The sequence below is a fragment of the Oncorhynchus mykiss genome, chromosome 8 (assembly GCF_057628025.1).
Source record: "Oncorhynchus mykiss isolate SJ-2025 chromosome 8, ASM5762802v1, whole genome shotgun sequence".
In the NCBI taxonomy this organism is placed as follows: Eukaryota; Metazoa; Chordata; class Actinopteri; order Salmoniformes; family Salmonidae; genus Oncorhynchus; species Oncorhynchus mykiss.
Genome location: NC_143029.1, coordinates 88,437,501 through 88,457,379, shown reverse-complemented (window position 1 = coordinate 88,457,379; position 19,879 = coordinate 88,437,501). Strand labels below are relative to the sequence as shown.

At 45.8% G+C, this 19,879-nt stretch overlaps 1 protein-coding gene across 2 annotated transcripts in view; it reads right to left on the bottom strand.

Moving 5' to 3' along the window:
- Positions 1-19,879, bottom strand: part of LOC110530844 (collagen alpha-1(XI) chain) — a 224,955-nt gene that overhangs the window by 204,544 nt on the left and 532 nt on the right. The window contains exons 2-3 of one of the 2 annotated variants that reach the window (XM_090182920.1): positions 15,858-16,036; positions 14,004-14,145 (exon numbers count right to left, since the gene is read on the bottom strand). In XM_090182920.1, the coding sequence (XP_090039046.1) occupies positions 14,004-14,118 (115 nt within the window). In that variant the 5' untranslated portion in view covers positions 14,119-14,145; positions 15,858-16,036. Of the gene's footprint in view, positions 1-14,003; positions 14,516-15,857; positions 16,037-19,879 lie in introns of those variants that run through there. The other variant, XM_036986621.2, reaches the window with a different exon arrangement.

The window sequence follows — 19,879 nt, the reverse complement described above, 5'->3', positions numbered from 1 at the left end:
CCTGCTGGTTACTAGTCCAACACTCTAACCACTAGGCTACCTGCTGGTTACTGACCCAACGCTCTAACCACTAGGCTACCTGCTGGTTACTGGCCCAACACTCTAACCACTAGAATACCTGCTGGTTACTGACCCAACACTCTAACCACTAGAATACCTGCTGGTTACTGACCCAACACTCTAACCACTAGAATACCTGCTGGTTACTGACCCAACACTCTAACCACTAGGCTACCTGCTGGTTACTGACCCAACACTCTAACCACTAGAATACCTGCTGGTTACTGACCCAACACTCTAACCACTAGAATACCTGCTGGTTACTGACCCAACACTCTAACCACTAGGCTACCTGCTGGTTACTGACCCAACACTCTAACCACTAGAATACCTGCTGGTTACTGACCCAACACTCTAACCACTAGAATACCTGCTGGTTACTGACCCAACACTCTAACCACTAGGCTGCCTGCTGTTTACTGGCCCAACACTCTAACCACTAGGCTACCTGCTGGTTACTGGCCCAACACTCTAACCACTAGGCTACCTGCTGGTTACTGACCCAACACTCTAACCACTAGGCTACCTGCTGGTTACTGACCCAATACTCTAACCACTAGGCTACCTGCTGGTTACTGACCCAACACTCTAACCACTAGGCTACCTGCTGGTTACTGGCCCAACACTCTAACCACTAGGCTACCTGCTGGTTACTGGCCCAACACTCTAACCACTAGGCTACCTGCTGGTTACTGACCCAACACTCTAACCACTAGGCTACCTGCTGGTTACTGACCCAACACTCTAACCACTAGGCTACCTGCTGGTTACTGACCCAACACTCTAACCACTAGGCTACCTGCTGGTTACTGACCCAACACTCTAACCACTAGGCTACCTGCTGGTTACTGACCCAACACTCTAACCACTAGGCTACCTGCTGGTTACTGACCCAACACTCTAACCACTAGAATACCTGCTGGTTACTGACCCAACACTCTAACCACTAGAATACCTGCTGGTTACTGACCCAACACTCTAACCACTAGGCTGCCTGCTGTTTACTGGCCCAACACTCTAACCACTAGGCTACCTGCTGGTTACTGACCCAACACTCTAACAACTAGGCTACCTGCTGGTTACTGACCCAATACTTTAACCACTAGGCTACCTGCTGGTTACTGACCCAATACTCTAACCACTAGGCTACCTGCTGGTTACTGACCCAACATTCTAACCACTAGGCTACCTGCTGGTTACTGACCCAACACTCTAACCACTAGGCTACCTGCTGGTTACTGACCCAACATTCTAACCACTAGGCTACCTGCTGGTTACTGACCCAACACTCTAACCACTAGGCTACCTGCTGGTTACTGACCCAACACTCTAACCACTAGGCTACCTGCTGGTTACTGACCCAACACTCTAACCACTAGAATACCAGCTGGTTACTGACCCAACATTCTAACCACTAGAATACCAGCTGGTTACTGACCCAACACTCTAACCACTAGAATACCTGCTGGTTACTGACCCAACGCTCTAACCACTAGGCTACCTGCCACCCCAAATATACATGTTTAGTTGAAGAAAACCTGACGGGGTTGTGACAGGTTTTACCACACCTACAGCCTACATAGTTTACAGCATGTGAAAACAACAGTGGTTTTATAAGAAACTTCCGCAGTGGGGCAGTAAAGACGTAAGGGGTCAGTCAATGGGTCTAATAGGTCCCCCTATCCAGTACTGCTGGTCAGAGACTAGGGGGAGAGAGAGGGAGGGAGGGAGGGAGGGAGGGAGGGAGGGAGGGAGACTGGGAGGAGAGAGTAGGAGGGAGACTGGGGGGAGAGAGAGGGAGGGAGGGAGAGTGGGGGGGTGGGAGGGAGGGAGGGAGACCGGGGGGAGAGGGAGGGAGGGAGGGAGACTGGGGGGAGAGAGAGGGAGGGAGGGAGGGAGGGAGGGAGGGAGGGAGGGAGGGAGGGAGGGAGACTGGGGGGAGAGAGAGGTGGGGGGGAGGAAGGGAGGGAGGGAGACTGGGGGGAGAGAGAGGGAGGGAGGGAGAGTGGGGGGAGAGAGAGGGAGGGAGGGAGAGTGGGGGGAGAGGAAGGGAGGGAAAAATAGATAGATAGAGTGTTGCTGATTACTAGGACTTTGGAGAGAGTCTGGCATAGTGAGGTTGAGGTTTTACAGGCAGTTTAACACTGCTGAGAACCTTTTCTATTAATGGAACTGAAGGACTGCTGTTCGTACCCAGATACTGACCTCGTCCTCCTGGTGAGGTGTTTACCAGATGGCCTTCCTCCTTCACTTCTCTCTCTCTCTCTCTCTCTCTCTCTCTCTCTCTCTCTCTCAATTAGAAAAAACTGACTGGATGCATCAGCAAAGACGAGGTATTCTCTTATATATCCCACCCTCCCCTGAGGGTCATAGAGATATACAGTATGATTATGAGGAATGTAAAGCAGCCTAATAGATATACAGTATGATTATGGGAAATGTAAAGGGTCATAGAGATATACAGTATGATTATGGGGAATGTAAAGCAGACTAATAGATATACAGCATGATTATGGGGAATGTAAAGCAGATTAATAGATATACAGTATGATTATGGGGAATGTAAAGCAGACTAATAGATATACAGTATGATTATGGGGAATGTAAAGCAGACTAATAGATATACAGTATGATTATGGGGAATGTAAAGCAGCCTAATAGCAGGGCTAAGTTTTAAAGGAGCCATACACACAGGGGGTCTCTTCACTACTCATTAACACATTGATAACATCCCAAATGGAACCCTAATCCCTATGTAGTGCACCATAGGGCTCTGGTCAAACGTAGTGCACTGTATTAGGGAATATGTTGCCATTTGGGGTCATAGGTAGTGTTCTATATAGGGAATAGGGTGCCATTTGGGGTCATAGGTAGTGCACTATATAGGGAATAGGGTGCCATTTGGGGTCATAGGTAGTGTACTATATAGGGAATAGGGTGCCATTGGGGTCATAGGTAGTGTACTATATAGGGAATAGGGTGCCATTTGGGGTCATAGGTAGTGCACTATATAGGGAATAGGGTGCCATTTGGGGTCATAGGTAGTGTACTATATAGGGAATAGGGTGCCATTTGGGGTCATAGGTAGTGCACTATATAGGGAATAGGGTGCCATTTGGGGTCATAGGTAGTGCACTATACAGGGAATAGGGTGCCATTTGGGGTAAAGAAAAAAATAGAGCACTATATAGGGAATACGATCCAATTTGGGACACAGTAGTTGACAACGTCCCAGTTCCTCAGGTGATTTACGCGGATCCTTTACTACAGAAGCCCATACTGTATATAGAGCTGTCTACGTGTCCCTAAACCAACAGTGAGTTGCTACTGAAAGGTTCAAGGTGAGGCAACACATAGTTCAGGTATGTACCGTAACATCTAAGGACAGTCCACTAAAAGCCTTTTAAAGGAAGCCCTTCGATGCTAACAGTTTGTTCCTGGCGGTGAGTGACATCACACTGAGTTTGTGTATTGGTTTGGGTGAGCTTGGGTGGTATCACATGTCCCCTCTAGGGCAAACGCTGACGTGGACGTCCACAAAAAAGCTAGCCATTAGCTAAGATCTTGTCAGTTTGCTAAAACCTCACAAGATGTAGAGAACGTGCCACCCATACCGAGAGAAGAGTCAACCTAGGACATGACCTAACAGAATCTACATCACATAAGAAGCATGCGTCCCAAACGGCACCCTATTCCCTATATATATAGTGCACTACTTTAGACCAGAGCCCTATGGGACCCTATTCCCTATATAGTGCACTACTTTAGACCAGAGCCCTATGGGACCCTATTCCCTATATAGTGCACTACTTTAGACCAGAGCCCAATGGGACCCTATTCCCTATATAGTGCACTACATTTGACCGGAGCCCTGGCTAAAAGTAGTGGACTAAATATGGAATAGGATGCCATTTGGGAAGCACAGTGTCTCTGAACCTCTTATCTTATAAGACCCAGTCTAAATTGCGAAAGTATCATTATTTAGCTAATAAGGGGGGGCACATGTGAAAATAATGGGCCGGGTGTGTTAGAAATTCCCGGGCCGATATCTGGTCCCAGTCCGCCCTTTATGTCACCCCAAAAAAGACGATATAAAATAGATCATTTTCTATGTAAAATTTGAACAATTGTGTAATTTAATACTAAAACAATTGCTCAGAGAAAAAAATCTCAAAAAGATGGGGGTGGAAATGATTGTAATTCCTGTTTTCAATATTCCAGTACCCTCCACTTGCGAGGATAACAACACTGACTCTTTTTCTAAAATGTTTTATGAGATTGGAGAACACATTGGGAGGGATTTTAGACCGTTCCCCCATACAGAATCTTTCCAGATCCTTGATATCCTTCATCTGTTCTTATTGACTGGCCCTCTTCAATTCAAACCACAGGTTTTTAATGGGGTTCAAGTCCAGAGACTGAGATGGCCATTGTAAAATGTTGATTTTGTGGTCAACCATTTCTTTGTTGATTTTGGGGTTATTGTCTTTATTGTCTTGCTGGATGATCCTCTTGTGGCCAAGTGTCTAATGGCAGAGGCAACCAGGTTTTGGGTTAAAATGTCCTGGTACTTCGTAAAGTTCATGATGCCGTTGACCTTTAAAAAATAAAAATAAAAACGTATTAAACAAGGCAAGCCAGTTAAGAACAAACTCTTATTTGTTCTTAACTGGCCGACCCCAGACAACGTTGGGACAATTGTGCGCCGCCCTGTAGGACTCCCAATCACAGCCAGATGTGACACAGCCTGGATTCAAACCAGGAACTGAAGTGACACCTCTTGTACTGAGATACAGCGTCTTAGACCACTGCATCACTTAGGACCTTTGACAAAGGGTTCTAGAACCAGTGGAAGCAACATACCATCAAAGCTTCCCCACCGTATTGTACAGTAAAAGGATGAGGTATTTTCAGCATATGCATTGTTCCCACCACTGGTGTGCGTGACCAAAGACCTCTTATATCTTAATGTCATGTGACCACAGCATCGCTTCCAATCCAAGTGCCAACGCCGTTTAGCAAACGCCAGGCGGTGCTGTGGTCAAATGACGTGAAAATAGAGCTCTATGGTCACGCAAACCAATGGTGAGGTTTGGCCTTTCGGGAGAGAGAAGAAAAAAAAATATATATATATATATATGTAGAAATGGGCTCTGGTCAAAATTAGATCTATCTTTGACAAATTACAGGAGTGGCAAGGACTGGAATGTAATAGTTAAACAGAGACGGAAACCAAGCTAACTGCGTTTCAAATGGTGCCCTCATTTAAACCCGTGTCTCCAAATAGAACGTAGATAAAACAGGCTATTAGGACAAGAATTCATAGCTCACTGGTTTAATGATGATTATCAACAGCATTCTCAGTCAAATTGGATCCATTGGTGCCTCCCGGGTGGCGCAGTGGTCTAGGGCGCTGCATCGCAGTGTGCCACCGGAGACCCTGGGTATCGAGCCCAGGCTTTGTGGCAGCCGGCCGCGACTTTGTTAAGGTCCTAAGTGGTGCAGTGGTCTAAGACACTGCATCTCAGTACAAGAGGTGTCACTACAGTTCCTGGTTCAAATCCAGGCTGTATCACATCTGGCCGAGATTGGGTGCCCTACAGGGTGACGCATCATTGGCCTAGTGTTGTCCAGGTTAGGGAGGGTTTGCCCGGTAGGGATATCCTTGTCTCATCGCACACTAGTGACTCCTGTGCCGGGTGCAGTGCGCGCTAACCAGGTCGCCAGGTGCACAGTGTTTCCTCCGACACATTGGTGCGGCTGGCTTCCGGGTTGACAGTGGAAGAATAGGTCTAATGGTTTGGTCCCAAATCTCACTCAAAGAAAGAATTTGATATGCAATATTCTGACTGAACCTTTAGTGATGATGAAAAAACGAGGTTAATCTCAGAGTGTTTGATCCATTGACAGTAGAACTGTCATAAGTTTGACCGCAGTCTTTATAGGTAGAAAGACATAGAAATAGGTTCACCGGACGTGCTACTTGTCCCAGACCTGCTGTTTTCAACTCTTTAGACAGTAGGAGTGGCAGAGATCCTCTGAATGATCGGCCAACTGACATTTACTCCTGATGTGCTGATCTGTTGCACACTCTACAACCATTGTTGGTTGCTGTTTGGGGTTTTAGGCTGCACTTTGAGATATCAGCTGATTTATACACTGTACATTTGTCATGAATAAAATGCAGAAACAAAGAGCACCACATATTGGTCATTGGTCTCTGTTCCTAAATAAATACATTTGATTCGATTTTTGATTTGATTTGATTTAAATAGAAGGGAATTGAATACACAGTCTGATGGGGCTCTCCGAGTGTTGGATTCATTGACAAAGTAACAGGAAGATGGTCTGATTCAATTCGGGCTCTACCTCCCTCCTTTTCTCTCTGTGGGAAAAGTGTTTTACAGGGCTTAATAATGAAGCCTTTGTTATAAAGCCCTGATGTATCTCTGAGTCACTCTTAAGACACCATACAATGAAACCATTGGAGACTAGGCCAAAAATGCACTGACGCAGGAATAACACACTCTACGGATGGAAGAAGTTTAGAAATGAAATAACTATTCTAGAAATCATTCAATTCTATTGTTCTAGAAATCATTCTGTTCTAGAAGTCATTAAATTCTATTGTTCTAGAAATCATTCTGTTCTAGAAGACATTCAATTCTATTATTCTAGAAATCATTCTGTTCTAGAAGTCATTCAATTCTATTGTTCTAGAAATCATTCTGTTCTAGAAGACATTCTAATTCCCCTTTCAGATTCAAGCAGTGGTGAACCATGTAAACTCTCTACAGCCTTACGGATTTGAACCGTCGTAAAGAACCTCTCTCTGCATCAAAAGGGGAGTTGTCTGGTTAGAAAGACAGTCGTTTGAACAGAAGCCGAGATGAGAATGATTCTTACTGGACAGACATTTCTCGAAGACCATTTCCCCCACACCTGTTCAGAGGGGTTAACAACAACAAAAAAACACATTTTTATCACCAAAAAAAAAGAATATCACTGTCTACAATTTTCATCATATTATAATTTCATCTCCCTAGCAACATCTGGCCTGTGTTGAAAGGATGTGCTGATGTTGCCGTTTCCTGTTCCTGCTTGGTGGCCAGGTGGGGGTCCTGGGGGGGGGCGGTGCTAGTCAACTTGCTGAACACATTAGGAGGCCTTGCACCACTTGTTATAGCCACACGTCTCTATTTCTCCCTCTTCCTTTCTCTCTTTCTCTCTCTTGCTCTCGCTCTCTTTCTCTCTCTCTCTCTGCCTCTCTGTCTCTCTACTTCTCTCTCTGTCTCTTTCTCTCTCTCTCTGTCTCTCTCTCTCTCTTTCTCCCTCTTTTCTGTCTCTTTTTCTCTCAACCCCCCCCGCAAAACCAGATCAACCCACAAACAGACTCCTACAGTACTCACCATACTTTAACCCACAAACAGAGTCCTACAGTACTCACTGTACTGTAACCCACAAACAGACTCCTACAGTAGCCACTGTACTTTAACCCACAAACAGAGTCCTACAGTACTCACTGTACTGTAACCCACAAACAGACTCCTACAGTAGCCACTGTACTTTAACCCACAAACAGACTCCTACAGTACTCACTGTACTGTAACCCACAAACAGACTCCTACAGTACTCACTGTACTGTAACCCACAAACAGACTCCTACAGTACTCACTGTACTGTAACCCACAAACAGACTCCTACAGTACTCACTGTACTGTAACCCACAAACAGAGTCCTACAGTAGCCACTGTACTTTAACCCACAGAACAAATAAAAGTCAATTTACGAGGTAACTTCACAACAAGTTAAAATTCTCTCCCTTTGAGAAAATATCCCGTAAAACCCCAAAGTAGTCTCTCCGGCTTGTCTGTATTGTCCCAAGTACTGAGCTAATGGGGCGGCAGTTGGGCCAGTAACCAACCGAAAGGTCGCTGGTTCGAATCCCCGAGCCGGGCAAAGCTAAAAAAAAATCTGTTGTTTTGCCCTTGAGCAAGGCAGTTGACCCCCAAACACTCCCCTTCACCCCCCCCCCCTTCACCCCCCCCTTCACCCCCCCCCTTCACCCCCCCCCCCTCCCCTTCACCCCCCCCCCCCTCCCCTTCACCCCCCCCCCTCCCCTTCACCCCTCAGAGGGGTTAAATGCGGAACACACATTTCGGTTGAATGCGTTCAGTTGTGCAACTGAAGAAAAGAAAAGAATGATGCTGGACCAAAGGCCTCTCTGTGAGCTGCTGCAGTCCTGCATACCTCCAGGCCTTATTTATTCCAGATGTGTTGAGTTGGCCTGGAATCGCCTCCCCTCCGTTCTTCCTCCTTTCCTTCCAAACCACCTCCACACAGAAGCGCTCCAAAAAAAAAAAAAAGAAACAGGCAATATCCCAAAACCATTAAAGCCTCAGTAAAAAACCGTGCAGGGCCTTTGAAAAGCAGCACATCTTTCAGAGGAGGTGGTAGAAACCTAAGTGTGACTAGTTTGAGACATCTTGAATAGAGCCATCGCTACCTATCATTCCACCCCCTTATACAGAATTCTAAACCACATTCTATATAATTGATAAAGGACAGATACCCCACTACAGAAGTTTTTTTTTTAAAAGAAGGGATTTGTCAACAGTGTTACAAGTCCCAGTCCCCATAGCAGTTATAGGATATCCACTAGAACATCGCGTCATAGACATGCTGTCTTGTCTAAACTAACAGTTCTCACACCTCTGAACGCCAGTCCTCTACCTGCCTGTCTCCCGTCAGGCCGTCTTGATATACCGTCTGTCTGAGTCCCAAATAGCACCCAATTCCCGATATAATAACGCTACTTTTGACCACAGCTCTAGGGAATAGGCTGCCATTTGGAATACACATCTGGTCTCTGAGACGTTTGACACAAGCTGTTTACCACAGCAGCAACACAGCTCTCAAACTAACCCGAACAGAAGGGAAAAACCATTGACTCTTGTCTTCGGTTGTTTCTTTGGGACACTTTCAGTGTTGGATTGCTCAGGGTTAAAATACAATTTGGATGAAGCCATAAAGGTAATGTCTCCTCTTTACGGTATTAAAACAAAACGGAATTAAAGCACATTCTGGAAGCATCTATATTACATACTCTTTTCCATGATGCTTTCCTACAAAAGAGGGGTGCGCTCTACCTTTTGTGATTAACTTCTAAATTCCTACATTTTGGCCTTTAGGCTCTGTGGCTTTTTGGGCTCTTTGGGTTGGTGTATCTAACGTGTTGGGGTGTAGGCTATACGTCTCTGTGCTGTTTCTTGTCACCACCATCTATCCAGAGTTGGCAGCATAAGTGACAATTACAGTGTCCTGGAAAGCCTGTAAATGTTTGCTAGTCACATCATGTAATTCTGGTCTGTTTAAACATCACACAGAGGAGGAGGAGGAGGAGGAGGAGAGATGGGCGATGAAGGACAAGCCATGCCTGTGTGGTAGTGAGATATTCCATTATGGATGGGTATCTAGTTCAACAGGCTATCTGGAATATTGTCAAATGGGATTGTGAGGGGTGGGTGGAGGTTTAGGGGGAGGGGTGGGTGGGTCGAGTTTTAGGGGGAGGGGCAGGTGGGCGGAGGTTGAGGGGTGGGTGGGTCATGGTTTAGGGAGAGGGGTGGAGGTTTAGGGGGAGGGGCAGGTGGAGGTTTAGGGGGAGGGGCGGGTAGGTGGAGGTCAACAGGGAGGGGTGGAGGTTAAGGGGGAGGGAAGAGTGGAGGTTTAGGGGGAGAGGTGGATGGGTGGAGGTTTAGGGGGAGCGACGGGTGAGGATTAGTGTGAGGGGCGGGGAGAGGTTCAGGGGGAGGCGTGGGCAGGTGGAGTTTTAGGGGGAGGGATGGGTGGAGGTTTAGGGGGAGGGGTGGCTGGGTGGAGGTTTAGGGGGAGGGGTGGGTGGAGGTTTAGGGGGAGGGGCAGGTGGAGGTTTAGGGGGAGGGGCGGGTGGGTGGAGGTTGAGGGGGAGGGGTGGGTGGGTTATGGTTTAGGGAGAGGGGTGGAGTTTTAGGGGGAGGGGCAGGTGGACGTTTAGGGGGAAGGGCGGGTAGGTGGAGGTCAACAGGGAGGGGTGGAGGTTAAGGGGGAGGGAAGAGTGAAGGTTTAGGGGGAGAGGTGGATGGGCGGCGGTTTAGGGGGAGCGACGGGTGAGGATTAGTGTGAGAGGCGGGGAGAGGTTCAGGGGGAGGCGTGGGCAGGTGGAGTTTTAGGGGGAGGGATGGGAGGAGGTTTAGGCGGAGGGGTGGCTGGGTGGAGGTTTAGAGGGAGGGGTGGGTGGAGGATTAGAGGGAGGGGTGGGTGGACAGGACACTCCAAACACTGAAACTCTCCAGACATAAAGAAAAGCAGTCTGGGTCGTGGAAGTTGGGGGGCACCAATTCATAGATCAGCTGACATCACAGACTGACGTCTCACCCAAGATGGCTCGCTTTGTAAAGGGGCTTTTCTGGACCACTGCTGAGACGTAGGGCTTTACTAGGGCTTTACTAGGGCTTTTACAGTCGCACAAATCATCACCCAGGTGGGTGCTACATTTCAGTAGTGGGCGATCCAGTCTACCTACGGAGGAGGAGGAGGAGGAGCTATAAACATCGATGACGATGAGGTGCCCGATGAAGAGATATGTGACTTGTCTGTCAGATGTTTCAACCTCCTTCCTCATAAGATACTAACCTTCAGAACTGCCTATAATCTAAAGCTGTGATCCACCATCATCCAGGAACTGTGGGAAGTGAAGACTATATAGTGGTCAGCAGTAGGAAACACAGTTTCTCCATTCTGCCCTGGTTACCAATAAGCCCAATAAGTCTCCACTCTGCCCTGGTTACCACTAAGCCCAATAAGTCTCCACTCTACCCTGGTTACCACTAAGCCCAATAACTCTCCACTCTGCCCTGGTTACCACTAAGCCCAATACCTCTCCACTCTGCCCTGGTTACCACTAAGCCCAATGAGTCTCCACTCTACCCTGGTAACCACTAAGCCCAATAACTCTCCACTCTTCCCTAGTTACCACTAAGCCCAATAACTATCCATTCTACCCTGGTTACCACTAAGCCCAATAACTCTCCACTCTACCCTGGTTACCACTAAGCCCAATAACTATCCACTCTACCCTGGTTACCACTAAGCCCAATAACTATCCACTCTACCCTGGTTACCACTAAGCCCAATAACTATCCACTCTTCCCTGGTTACCACTAAGCCCAATAACTATCTACTATACCCTGGTTACCACTAAGCCCAATAACTATCCACTCTACCCTGGTTACCACTAAGCCCAATAACTATCCACTCTACCCTGGTTACCACTAAGCCCAATAACTATCCACTCTTCCCTGGTTACCACTAAGCCCAATAACTCTCCACTCTACCCTGGTTACCACTAAGCACAATAACTCTCCACTCTACCCTGGTTACCACTAAGCCCAATAACTATCTACTCTACCCTGGTTACCACTAAGCCCAATAACTCTCCACTCTACCCTGGTTACCACTAAGCCCAATAACTATCCACTCTTCCCTGGTTACCACTAAGCCCAATAACTATCCACTCTACCCTGGTTACCACTAAGCCCAATAACTCTCCACTCTACCCTGGTTACCACTAAGCACAATAACTCTCCACTCTACCCTGGTTACCACTAAGCCCAATAACTATCTACTCTACCCTGGTTACCACTAAGCCCAATAACTCTCCACTCTACCCTGGTTACCACTAAGCCCAATAACTATCCACTCTTCCCTGGTTACCACTAAGCCCAATAACTATCCACTCTACCCTGGTTACCACTAAGCCCAATAACTCTCCACTCTACCCTGGTTACCACTAAGCCCAATAACTATCCACTCTACCCTGGTTACCACTAAGCCCAATAACTATCCACTCTACCCTGGTTACCACTAAGCCCAATAACTCTCCACTCTACCCTGGTTACCACTAAGCCCAATAACTCTCCACTCTACCCTGGTAACCACTAAGCCCAATAACTATCCACTCTACCCTGGTTACCACTAAGCCCAATAACTCTCCACTCTACCCTGGTTACCACTAAGCCCAATAACTATCCACTCTACCCTGGTTACCACTAAGCCCAATAACTATCCACTCTACCCTGGTTACCACTAAGCCCAATAACTATCCACTCTACCCTGGTTACCACTAAGCCCAATAAGGGGCGTTGATGGAGAGTTCTCTCCTCTGCCAGATCGCTACATTTGTTTTGTTAAATAGTTTTTTGTTGTTGTTTATTTTGTTTTTAAAGAGACTTTGAGATTCTACTTGTAACGAAAATCACAATATAAAATAATGATATTATTATTAAAATACTTTGCACTCTCTCATCTAAATCATTTATCCATGGTTCTGCAGTTGATATTGACTTGCTACCTTAGCTCACAACATCAAAGTAAAGAAAACAGAATCAACACATATATAACATCAGAAACACACCCAATATGAATGTCATAATATCCACAATCAAGAGAAATAAGCAATCATCTTGATCCAGATATAGGCTAATTTAAAGGGGGTGAAGAGGGGGGGGGGGGCTCTTTCCATCTACGCCCCTTGTTGGGCTTAGTGGTAACCAGGGAAGAGTGGAGTTATTGGGCTTAGTGGTTACCAGGGTAGAGTGGAGAAACTGTGTTTCCTACTGCTGGTCACTATATGGTCTTCCCTCCCACATTATAGAGAGAGCATCGCCTCACGGGCTACAGTACTACCTATACCCAGCAGCATAGTATATTATGGAACAACAGTGCCTCATACCGTTTGTGTTGAGAGTCTATGAATCATTTAAAAATATTCTGAAACCAAATAGGAAAATACCTCCAAAGAATAGGCAAAAGGGCTGAACTGCTAAAGAATGCTAAACGCACATCGGGGATGTCACGGTGGCATAGCTTATTATTGACATATGTCAATAGTTTGGAGGAGAGCAGTTAAAATGTATAAACATCTTATTAGCCATAACGGTCAGATCATTATTGTGTAACATCAATTGATTTCACGTTTCAAAACGAGCATATAGTTCCACTTAATAATGAATGTGTGGAAGGTTATCCTACCTTAGTCTCAGTTTTAATAAACCACCGGGCACCTATGGCTGCTGTACAGTCAGCCAAACTCTCTAAACTCACGCGTAAAAAGTCGTTGCCTTCCCTATTACGCGGTTCCATTGAAGATAGCTGGGATAGCCATATCAATACTCTGACGTTACCTATCACAACAACCCAAAACGCGCAGCTCTCCAGTGGCTACACGATTTTATAGCCAAGGTGTGAGAATGCTACCTCAACCATATATGGAATCCTTCTCCCGATAGCCGTGTCCACACACACCTAGCGGACCACGGGGGCAAACAAAGCCCATTTGTCTGGCTAAACCCTTTAAAACATTCGCCGGAGAGCGTCCTGGGCGCACTTTTAGTTGCGTAGTGTACTACCACAACAGCATGACACGTACAGAACCGCGGGCGAAACGTTATTTTTTGGGGGGAATCACGCTGCGATCTGGAGACGAGACGACAGCACCTGTGTGAATGCTGCTGGGGTTTACCGCGGACGGGATGCAAAAGGCTTGGAAGTAGCCTACCTGGTGGATTTCAAATCGCTATTTAGGTTAAGGATAACGGAAATGGGTGGCATTGGCATTATTTGGAACATTCTTATATTCGATCATGGATACGCACGTGGTGACACATAAGTCATGCATTTTAGACAATGTCATGATATTAGTTAGCTCAATTTTTCTTTCAGTTGGCTGTCAACCTCAGAAGCACAGCGCAGTGATTGTGGAAGTGGCCCTATAGATGCGCTCTCATCACTTGATAAGTCAAACCTTGGGGGGTGGCAAGGATGCCCCCGTCTGTCCCCAAGAAACACCAGGGAGAGTTTGCCATGTGAACGGTTCAGAAACGCGTTCTCCAACGATAGTTCCTTACCTGCTTTGACATTGACGGCTTGCAGAAGGAAAGTGATAGTGACGATGGTGATTAGAGTGGGGTCCCACAGCCACCTTTTCGTTTTCCACCTTGTGGACCATCTTTTCATCTCCATTGTCACTCACTCAGCTACTCAAAGCTCCTAAAGAAAAAAAAACGGGCGACTATTCAGTACAAAATGTAGGTCCTTTTCCTTCCACAAATACAGAAAAAGGACGGAGTTGTTGTTGGTAATTTCAGTTACTACAACAAAGCCATAAGTGCAAAACAGTACTGTTTTTTCTTTAGAGCCAAACTGGGCCCTCCTGCTCCTCTCTCCCTCAGCCCCAGCCCTTAGACTGAAGGTGTTTGGGCTTTTAGGAAAAAAACGGAGACCATTCGATTCCCCGAGAGCCGGGCGTGGGAGGGGGGGTACGGCAGCAGGAAACTGACAGTTGGAAAATGTTCCATTTAGCGAATCACGGGCTGGAAAGTTGTCTTCAATCCCGCCCATAAACTGTCAAGTCAAGACTGGCCAGAGGTCCTTGGTTACAGCAGGCGTCAGGAGTCGCATCATTTATTCTTCAGATATCATATTGTCATATGGAGAGAGAGAGACGGGGAGACACTGATGCGTAACAACGCCATAATAACGCAATGGGCTATCTAGAGTCAGATAACATATCATTTCTACCTTCCCCTGGTGCTATTGGGCTTTCTTTATAATCTAATTAAATCAAATACATTTTTATGGCAGTAATCTAAGTAAATAGCCTAATTAGAAAAATACATTATTTAACCAAAACTATAGAATATTCTAAATGATGACTTTAATCATAATAGTTTTAATAGTCATCACCTGATTGTAGACAAAGGATGAAGCTCTACTTAAAATGTATAGCTGGAGCGTTTTTGGCTGCTAATGAATTTTAAACCTGAGGGGTGGAGAATCATCAGTTATTCCAGAAATATATTGAATCCATGAGAAATTAGAAAACAAATGAAAAGGCTAAATACCCAACAAGATGCCCAAACTGGGATACGGAAAGCTTTATTAGTCCAAATGAAAATGTTTTCCAGATTGTAAAAGATTTCTATCAAAGACACCTTCTTTTCAAATAAATACACTTTGGGAAGCAAGCTGAGTAGAAGGCTGAAAATAGTTATTTCAAAAAACAGCATTGGAACAGAGAGTGGAGACAGGTGGTAGTTATAGAACACTGGAACAGAGAGTGGAGACAGGTGGTAGTTATAGAACACTGGAACAGAGAGTGGAGACAGGTGGTAGTTATAGAACACTGGAACAGAGAGAGGAGACAGCTGGTAGTTATAGAACACTGGAACAGAGAGTGGAGACAGGTGGTAGTTATAGAACACTGGAACAGAGAGTGGAGACAGGTGGTAGTTATAGAACACTGGAACAGAGAGTGGAGACAGCTGGTAGTTATAGAACACTGGAACAGAGAGTGGAGACAGGTGGTAGTTATAGAACACTGGAACAGAGAGTGGAGACAGCTGGTAGTTATAGAACACTGGAACAGAGAGTGGAGACAGGTGGTAGTTATAGAACACTGGAACAGAGAGTGGAGACAGGTGGTAGTTATAGAACACTGGAACAGAGAGTGGAGACAGCTGGTAGTTATAGAACACTGGAACAGAGAGTGGAGACAGGTGGTAGTTATAGAACACTGGAACAGAGAGTGGAGACAGCTGGTAGTTATAGAACACTGGAACAGAGAGTGGAGACAGGTGGTAGTTATAGAACACTGGAACAGAGCTCCCACTCTCCCTCTCTGTCGCTCGAGGGCGCCAGGCTGACTTTCATTAAGCACAGCTGTCACCATCATTACGCGCATCAGCGCTCATTGGACTCACCAGGACTCCTGCACGTTTTGCTTGTCTTCCCTGTACATCCCTGTTTCCTCTGTTTCCTCCACGTGTCAGCATTATTGTCGTTTCCGTTTCCCCTGTCCAGACGCTGTCCCTATTCTGATCCTGTCCGTGGATATCGCATGTTCACTCCCTGTACCTGCTTCTCGTCTCCAGCCTCGATCCTTACAGGAACACAGGGTGTAAACACAGGTGTTAGCTATAGAACACTGTGTGTGTTCCAAATGACACCCTATTCCCTACAGTGATTTGTCCATAGGGATCTGGCCAATAGTAGTGCACTATGTAGGGAATAAGTTTACTTTTTGTACGCAGCCCTTGCTCTTGAGTTGGTTTTCCACGGTGTGACATTGAAAGACATATTAACGGTAATAGTGTAATGGTAATAGCTGTTACACATCATCCAAAACAACACTAAAGTCAGGATAGATGAGGAGTTAGTTTGAAATTAGACGTGTTTATTCTGAATTCAGGATAGCTGAGGAGTTAGTCGGAAATTAGACGTGTTTATTCTGAATTCAGGATAGATGAGGATTTAGTTTGAAATTAGACGTGTTTATTCTGAATTCAGGATAGCTGAGGAGTTAGTCGGAAATTAGACGTGTATATTCTGAATTCAGGATAGATGAGGATTTAGTTTGAAATTAGACGTGTTTATTCTGAATTTAGGATAGATGAGGATTTAGTTAGAAATTAGATGTGTTTATTCTGAATTCAGGATAGCTGAGGAGTTAGTTTGAAATTAGACGTGTTTATTCTGAATTCAGGATAGCTGAGGAGTTAGTTTGAAATTAGACGTGTTTACTCTGAATTCAGGATAGCTGAGGAGTTAGTTTGAAATTAGACGTGTTTACTCTGAATTCAGGATAGCTGAGGAGTTAGTTTGAAATTAGACATGTTTATTCTGAATTCAGGATAGATGAGGAGTTAGTTTGAAATTAGACGCGTTTATTCTGAATTCAGGATAGTTGAGGAGTTAGTTTGAAATTAGACATGTTTATTCTGAATTCAGGATAGATGAGGAGTTAGTTTGAAATTAGACGCGTTTATTCTGAATTCAGGATAGATGAGGAGTTAGTTTGAAATTAGACGCGTTTATTCTGAATTCAGGATAGCTGAGGAGTTAGTCGGAAATTAGACGTGTTTATTCTGAATTCAGGATAGTTGAGGAGTTAGTTTGAAATTAGACGTGTTTACTCTGAATTCAGGATAGCTGAGGAGTTAGTTTGAAATTAGACGTGTTTACTCTGAATTCAGGATAGCTGAGGAGTTAGTTTGAAATTAGACGTGTTTACTCTGAATTCAGGATAGCTGAGGAGTTAGTTTGAAATTAGACGTGTTTACTCTGAATTCAGGATAGCTGAGGAGTTAGTCAGAAATAGGATACATGAGTATGGGATGTAGTCATTTAAAAACGGCGGTTTGTCTGTCCTCATTTGTTAAATATTTCCCTCCTGTCCGTAATGATCACGAGGATCCCCATAGATATGTTCTGTCATGTAAGACACTGTCAATGCATTATGTACTCATTGTGAGTGTATTTTACCAGACCCTATTAGTATCACTGTCAACGCAATGGGCTTGTTTGCCTGAATGGGGAGTTTAGGGGTTAGTAAGTGCCTTGCTCAAGGGCACATTGACAGGAGATGACAACATGGGATATAAAAAAAAAGAAAATATATATTTCTAGACGATTTAAGGTCTGCCTCTAGCCTATCTCCCGCTCATTAAAACAGTGTGCCCGATTTGATTCAAACTCTGGTCTGCTGCGCACTTAATTGCCCCATGAGCTAAAAGCTAAAGACTAGGCATTAGCTCCGGGAGCTTACACAAGTCTTCAAGTCTCAGACAAGATCACTTCTCATCACGTGAGCGTTGTTCACCAAACTACCTTACATTGGCAAAGGGCTTGCCCTACATATGTAATTGCATCCAAAATGACACCCTATTCCCTATGTAGTGCACTACTTTTCCATAGTACTTTTGGGGGGTTGATCTGTAGTGTGACGTGGCAGCCAACGCCAATGTTGCCCAGAATGACCTCAGACGGCTAGCTCAGCGATACTGCACAAGATGTTCCTACAACAAGCCCCTATTCCCACTCCTCCTCCTCCTCCTCCTTTTTCTCCCTCTCCTCCTCCTCCTCCTCCTCCTCCTTTTTCTCTCTCTCCTCCTGCCCTCCACCCTCCTCCTTCTCCTCCTCCTCCCTCTCCTCCTGCCCTCCACCCTCATCCTCCTCCTCCTCCCTCTCCTCCCTCCTCCTCCTCCTCCTCCTCTTCCTCCTCCTCCTTTTTCTCCCTCTTCTCCTCCCCCTCCTCCTCCTCCCCCCTCCTCCTCCTGCCCTCCACCCTCCTCCTCCTACTCCGTCTCCTCCTGCCCTCCACCCTCCCCCTCCTCCTCCCTCTCCTCCTGCCCTCCACCCCCTCCTCCTCCTCCTCCTCCCTCTCCACCTGCCCTCCACCCTTCTCCTCCTCCTCCCTCTCCTCCTGCCCCCCACACTCCTCTCCTCCTCCCTTCCTCCTCCTCCTCCCTCTCCTCCTGCCCTCCACCCTCCTCCTCCCTTCACCCCACCAGAACTAGTGTCTAAAGGTACACCTCGGCTCAGTAAGAGAGGGTCGGCAAGACAAGGCGGGGAAAGACTAGCAAGGTTATTTTTTATAATCTGTTCGGCTGGAAAATGTCAGAGCTGTTGCTCATGCTGCTAGCTGGGCCTGCAGCCCAACAGAATTACTTTAATTTGTGGACCCCTCCTGTGTTGGCACACATAGGTCTCAACGACCGAACCTCTGACTCTCTCTTTTGGTTGGACTAGATATGTTTCCATCACGGTAGACAGAAAGTACAGACGGAACAGAACAGCCCTGGTAGACAGAAAGTACAGACGGAATGAAACGGTTGTATCTGACAGATCTGAAGTTCTTCTTATAGAATATAGTTTTTCAAGGGATTTTCTCAAGTCTACAATTTTAAGCACGACTAGAGTTAAAAAAAAAAAAAAAAAACCTTTCTCTATAGTTGAAAAGCATATGATTACAACCAAAGCGTTTGTTCACCAGAGAGTACCAAGATGGCATTGTATAATTATTCTACAATAAGCATCCACACTGAACAGGGCTGAACCCAGATCAGCTGAAAACATAAACTTCTAGGAAATATCGTTCACCAGCGGTCACTTTTTCATGCTTAAAAAGCTTTCAATTAAGTCTCCTTTCAAGTTTCTTAGAGAAAAACAAATATGTTCTTCGCACTTTTCCTCTGCAATTCTTTATTCACTTATTTTTTTGCTAAATTATTCACAAACTTACCATAGACATAGTAGTGAATGGTAAAAGATAGATATCAGTGGATATCCCCTAGATGTCAGTGGATATCCCCTAGATGTCAGTGGATATCCCCTAGATGTCAGTGGATATCCCCTAGATGTCAGTGGATATCCCCTAGATGTCCGTGGATATCCCCTAGATGTCCGTGGATATCCCCTAGATGTCAGTGGATATCCCCTAGATATCAGTGGATATCCCCTAGATGTCAGTGGATATCCCCTAGATATCAGTGTATATCCCCTAGATGTCAGTGGATATCCCCTAGATATCAGTGGATATCCCCCAGATGTCCGTGGATATCCCCCAGATATCAGTGGATATCCCCTAGATGTCAGTGGATATCCCCTAGATGTCAGTGGATATCCCCTAGATGTCAGTGGATATCCCCTAGATGTCAGTGGATATCCCCTAGATATCAGTGGATGTCCCCTAGATATCTGAGTAGGCTGCTGAGGGGACGACGGCTCATAATAACGGCTGTAACGGAATGAATGGAACGTCATCGAAACCATTCCACCAATTCCACTCCAGCCATCACCACGAGCCCGTCCTCCCTAATTAAGGTTGCGACCAACCTCCTGTGCTAGACATCCACGTACTCATACATCCAGTATGCAGCCAGAGGAGGAGTCCGGTTCCTCATGAAATTTCTTCCTTCTAGGGAGTTTTTCCTACTCTTCGGCT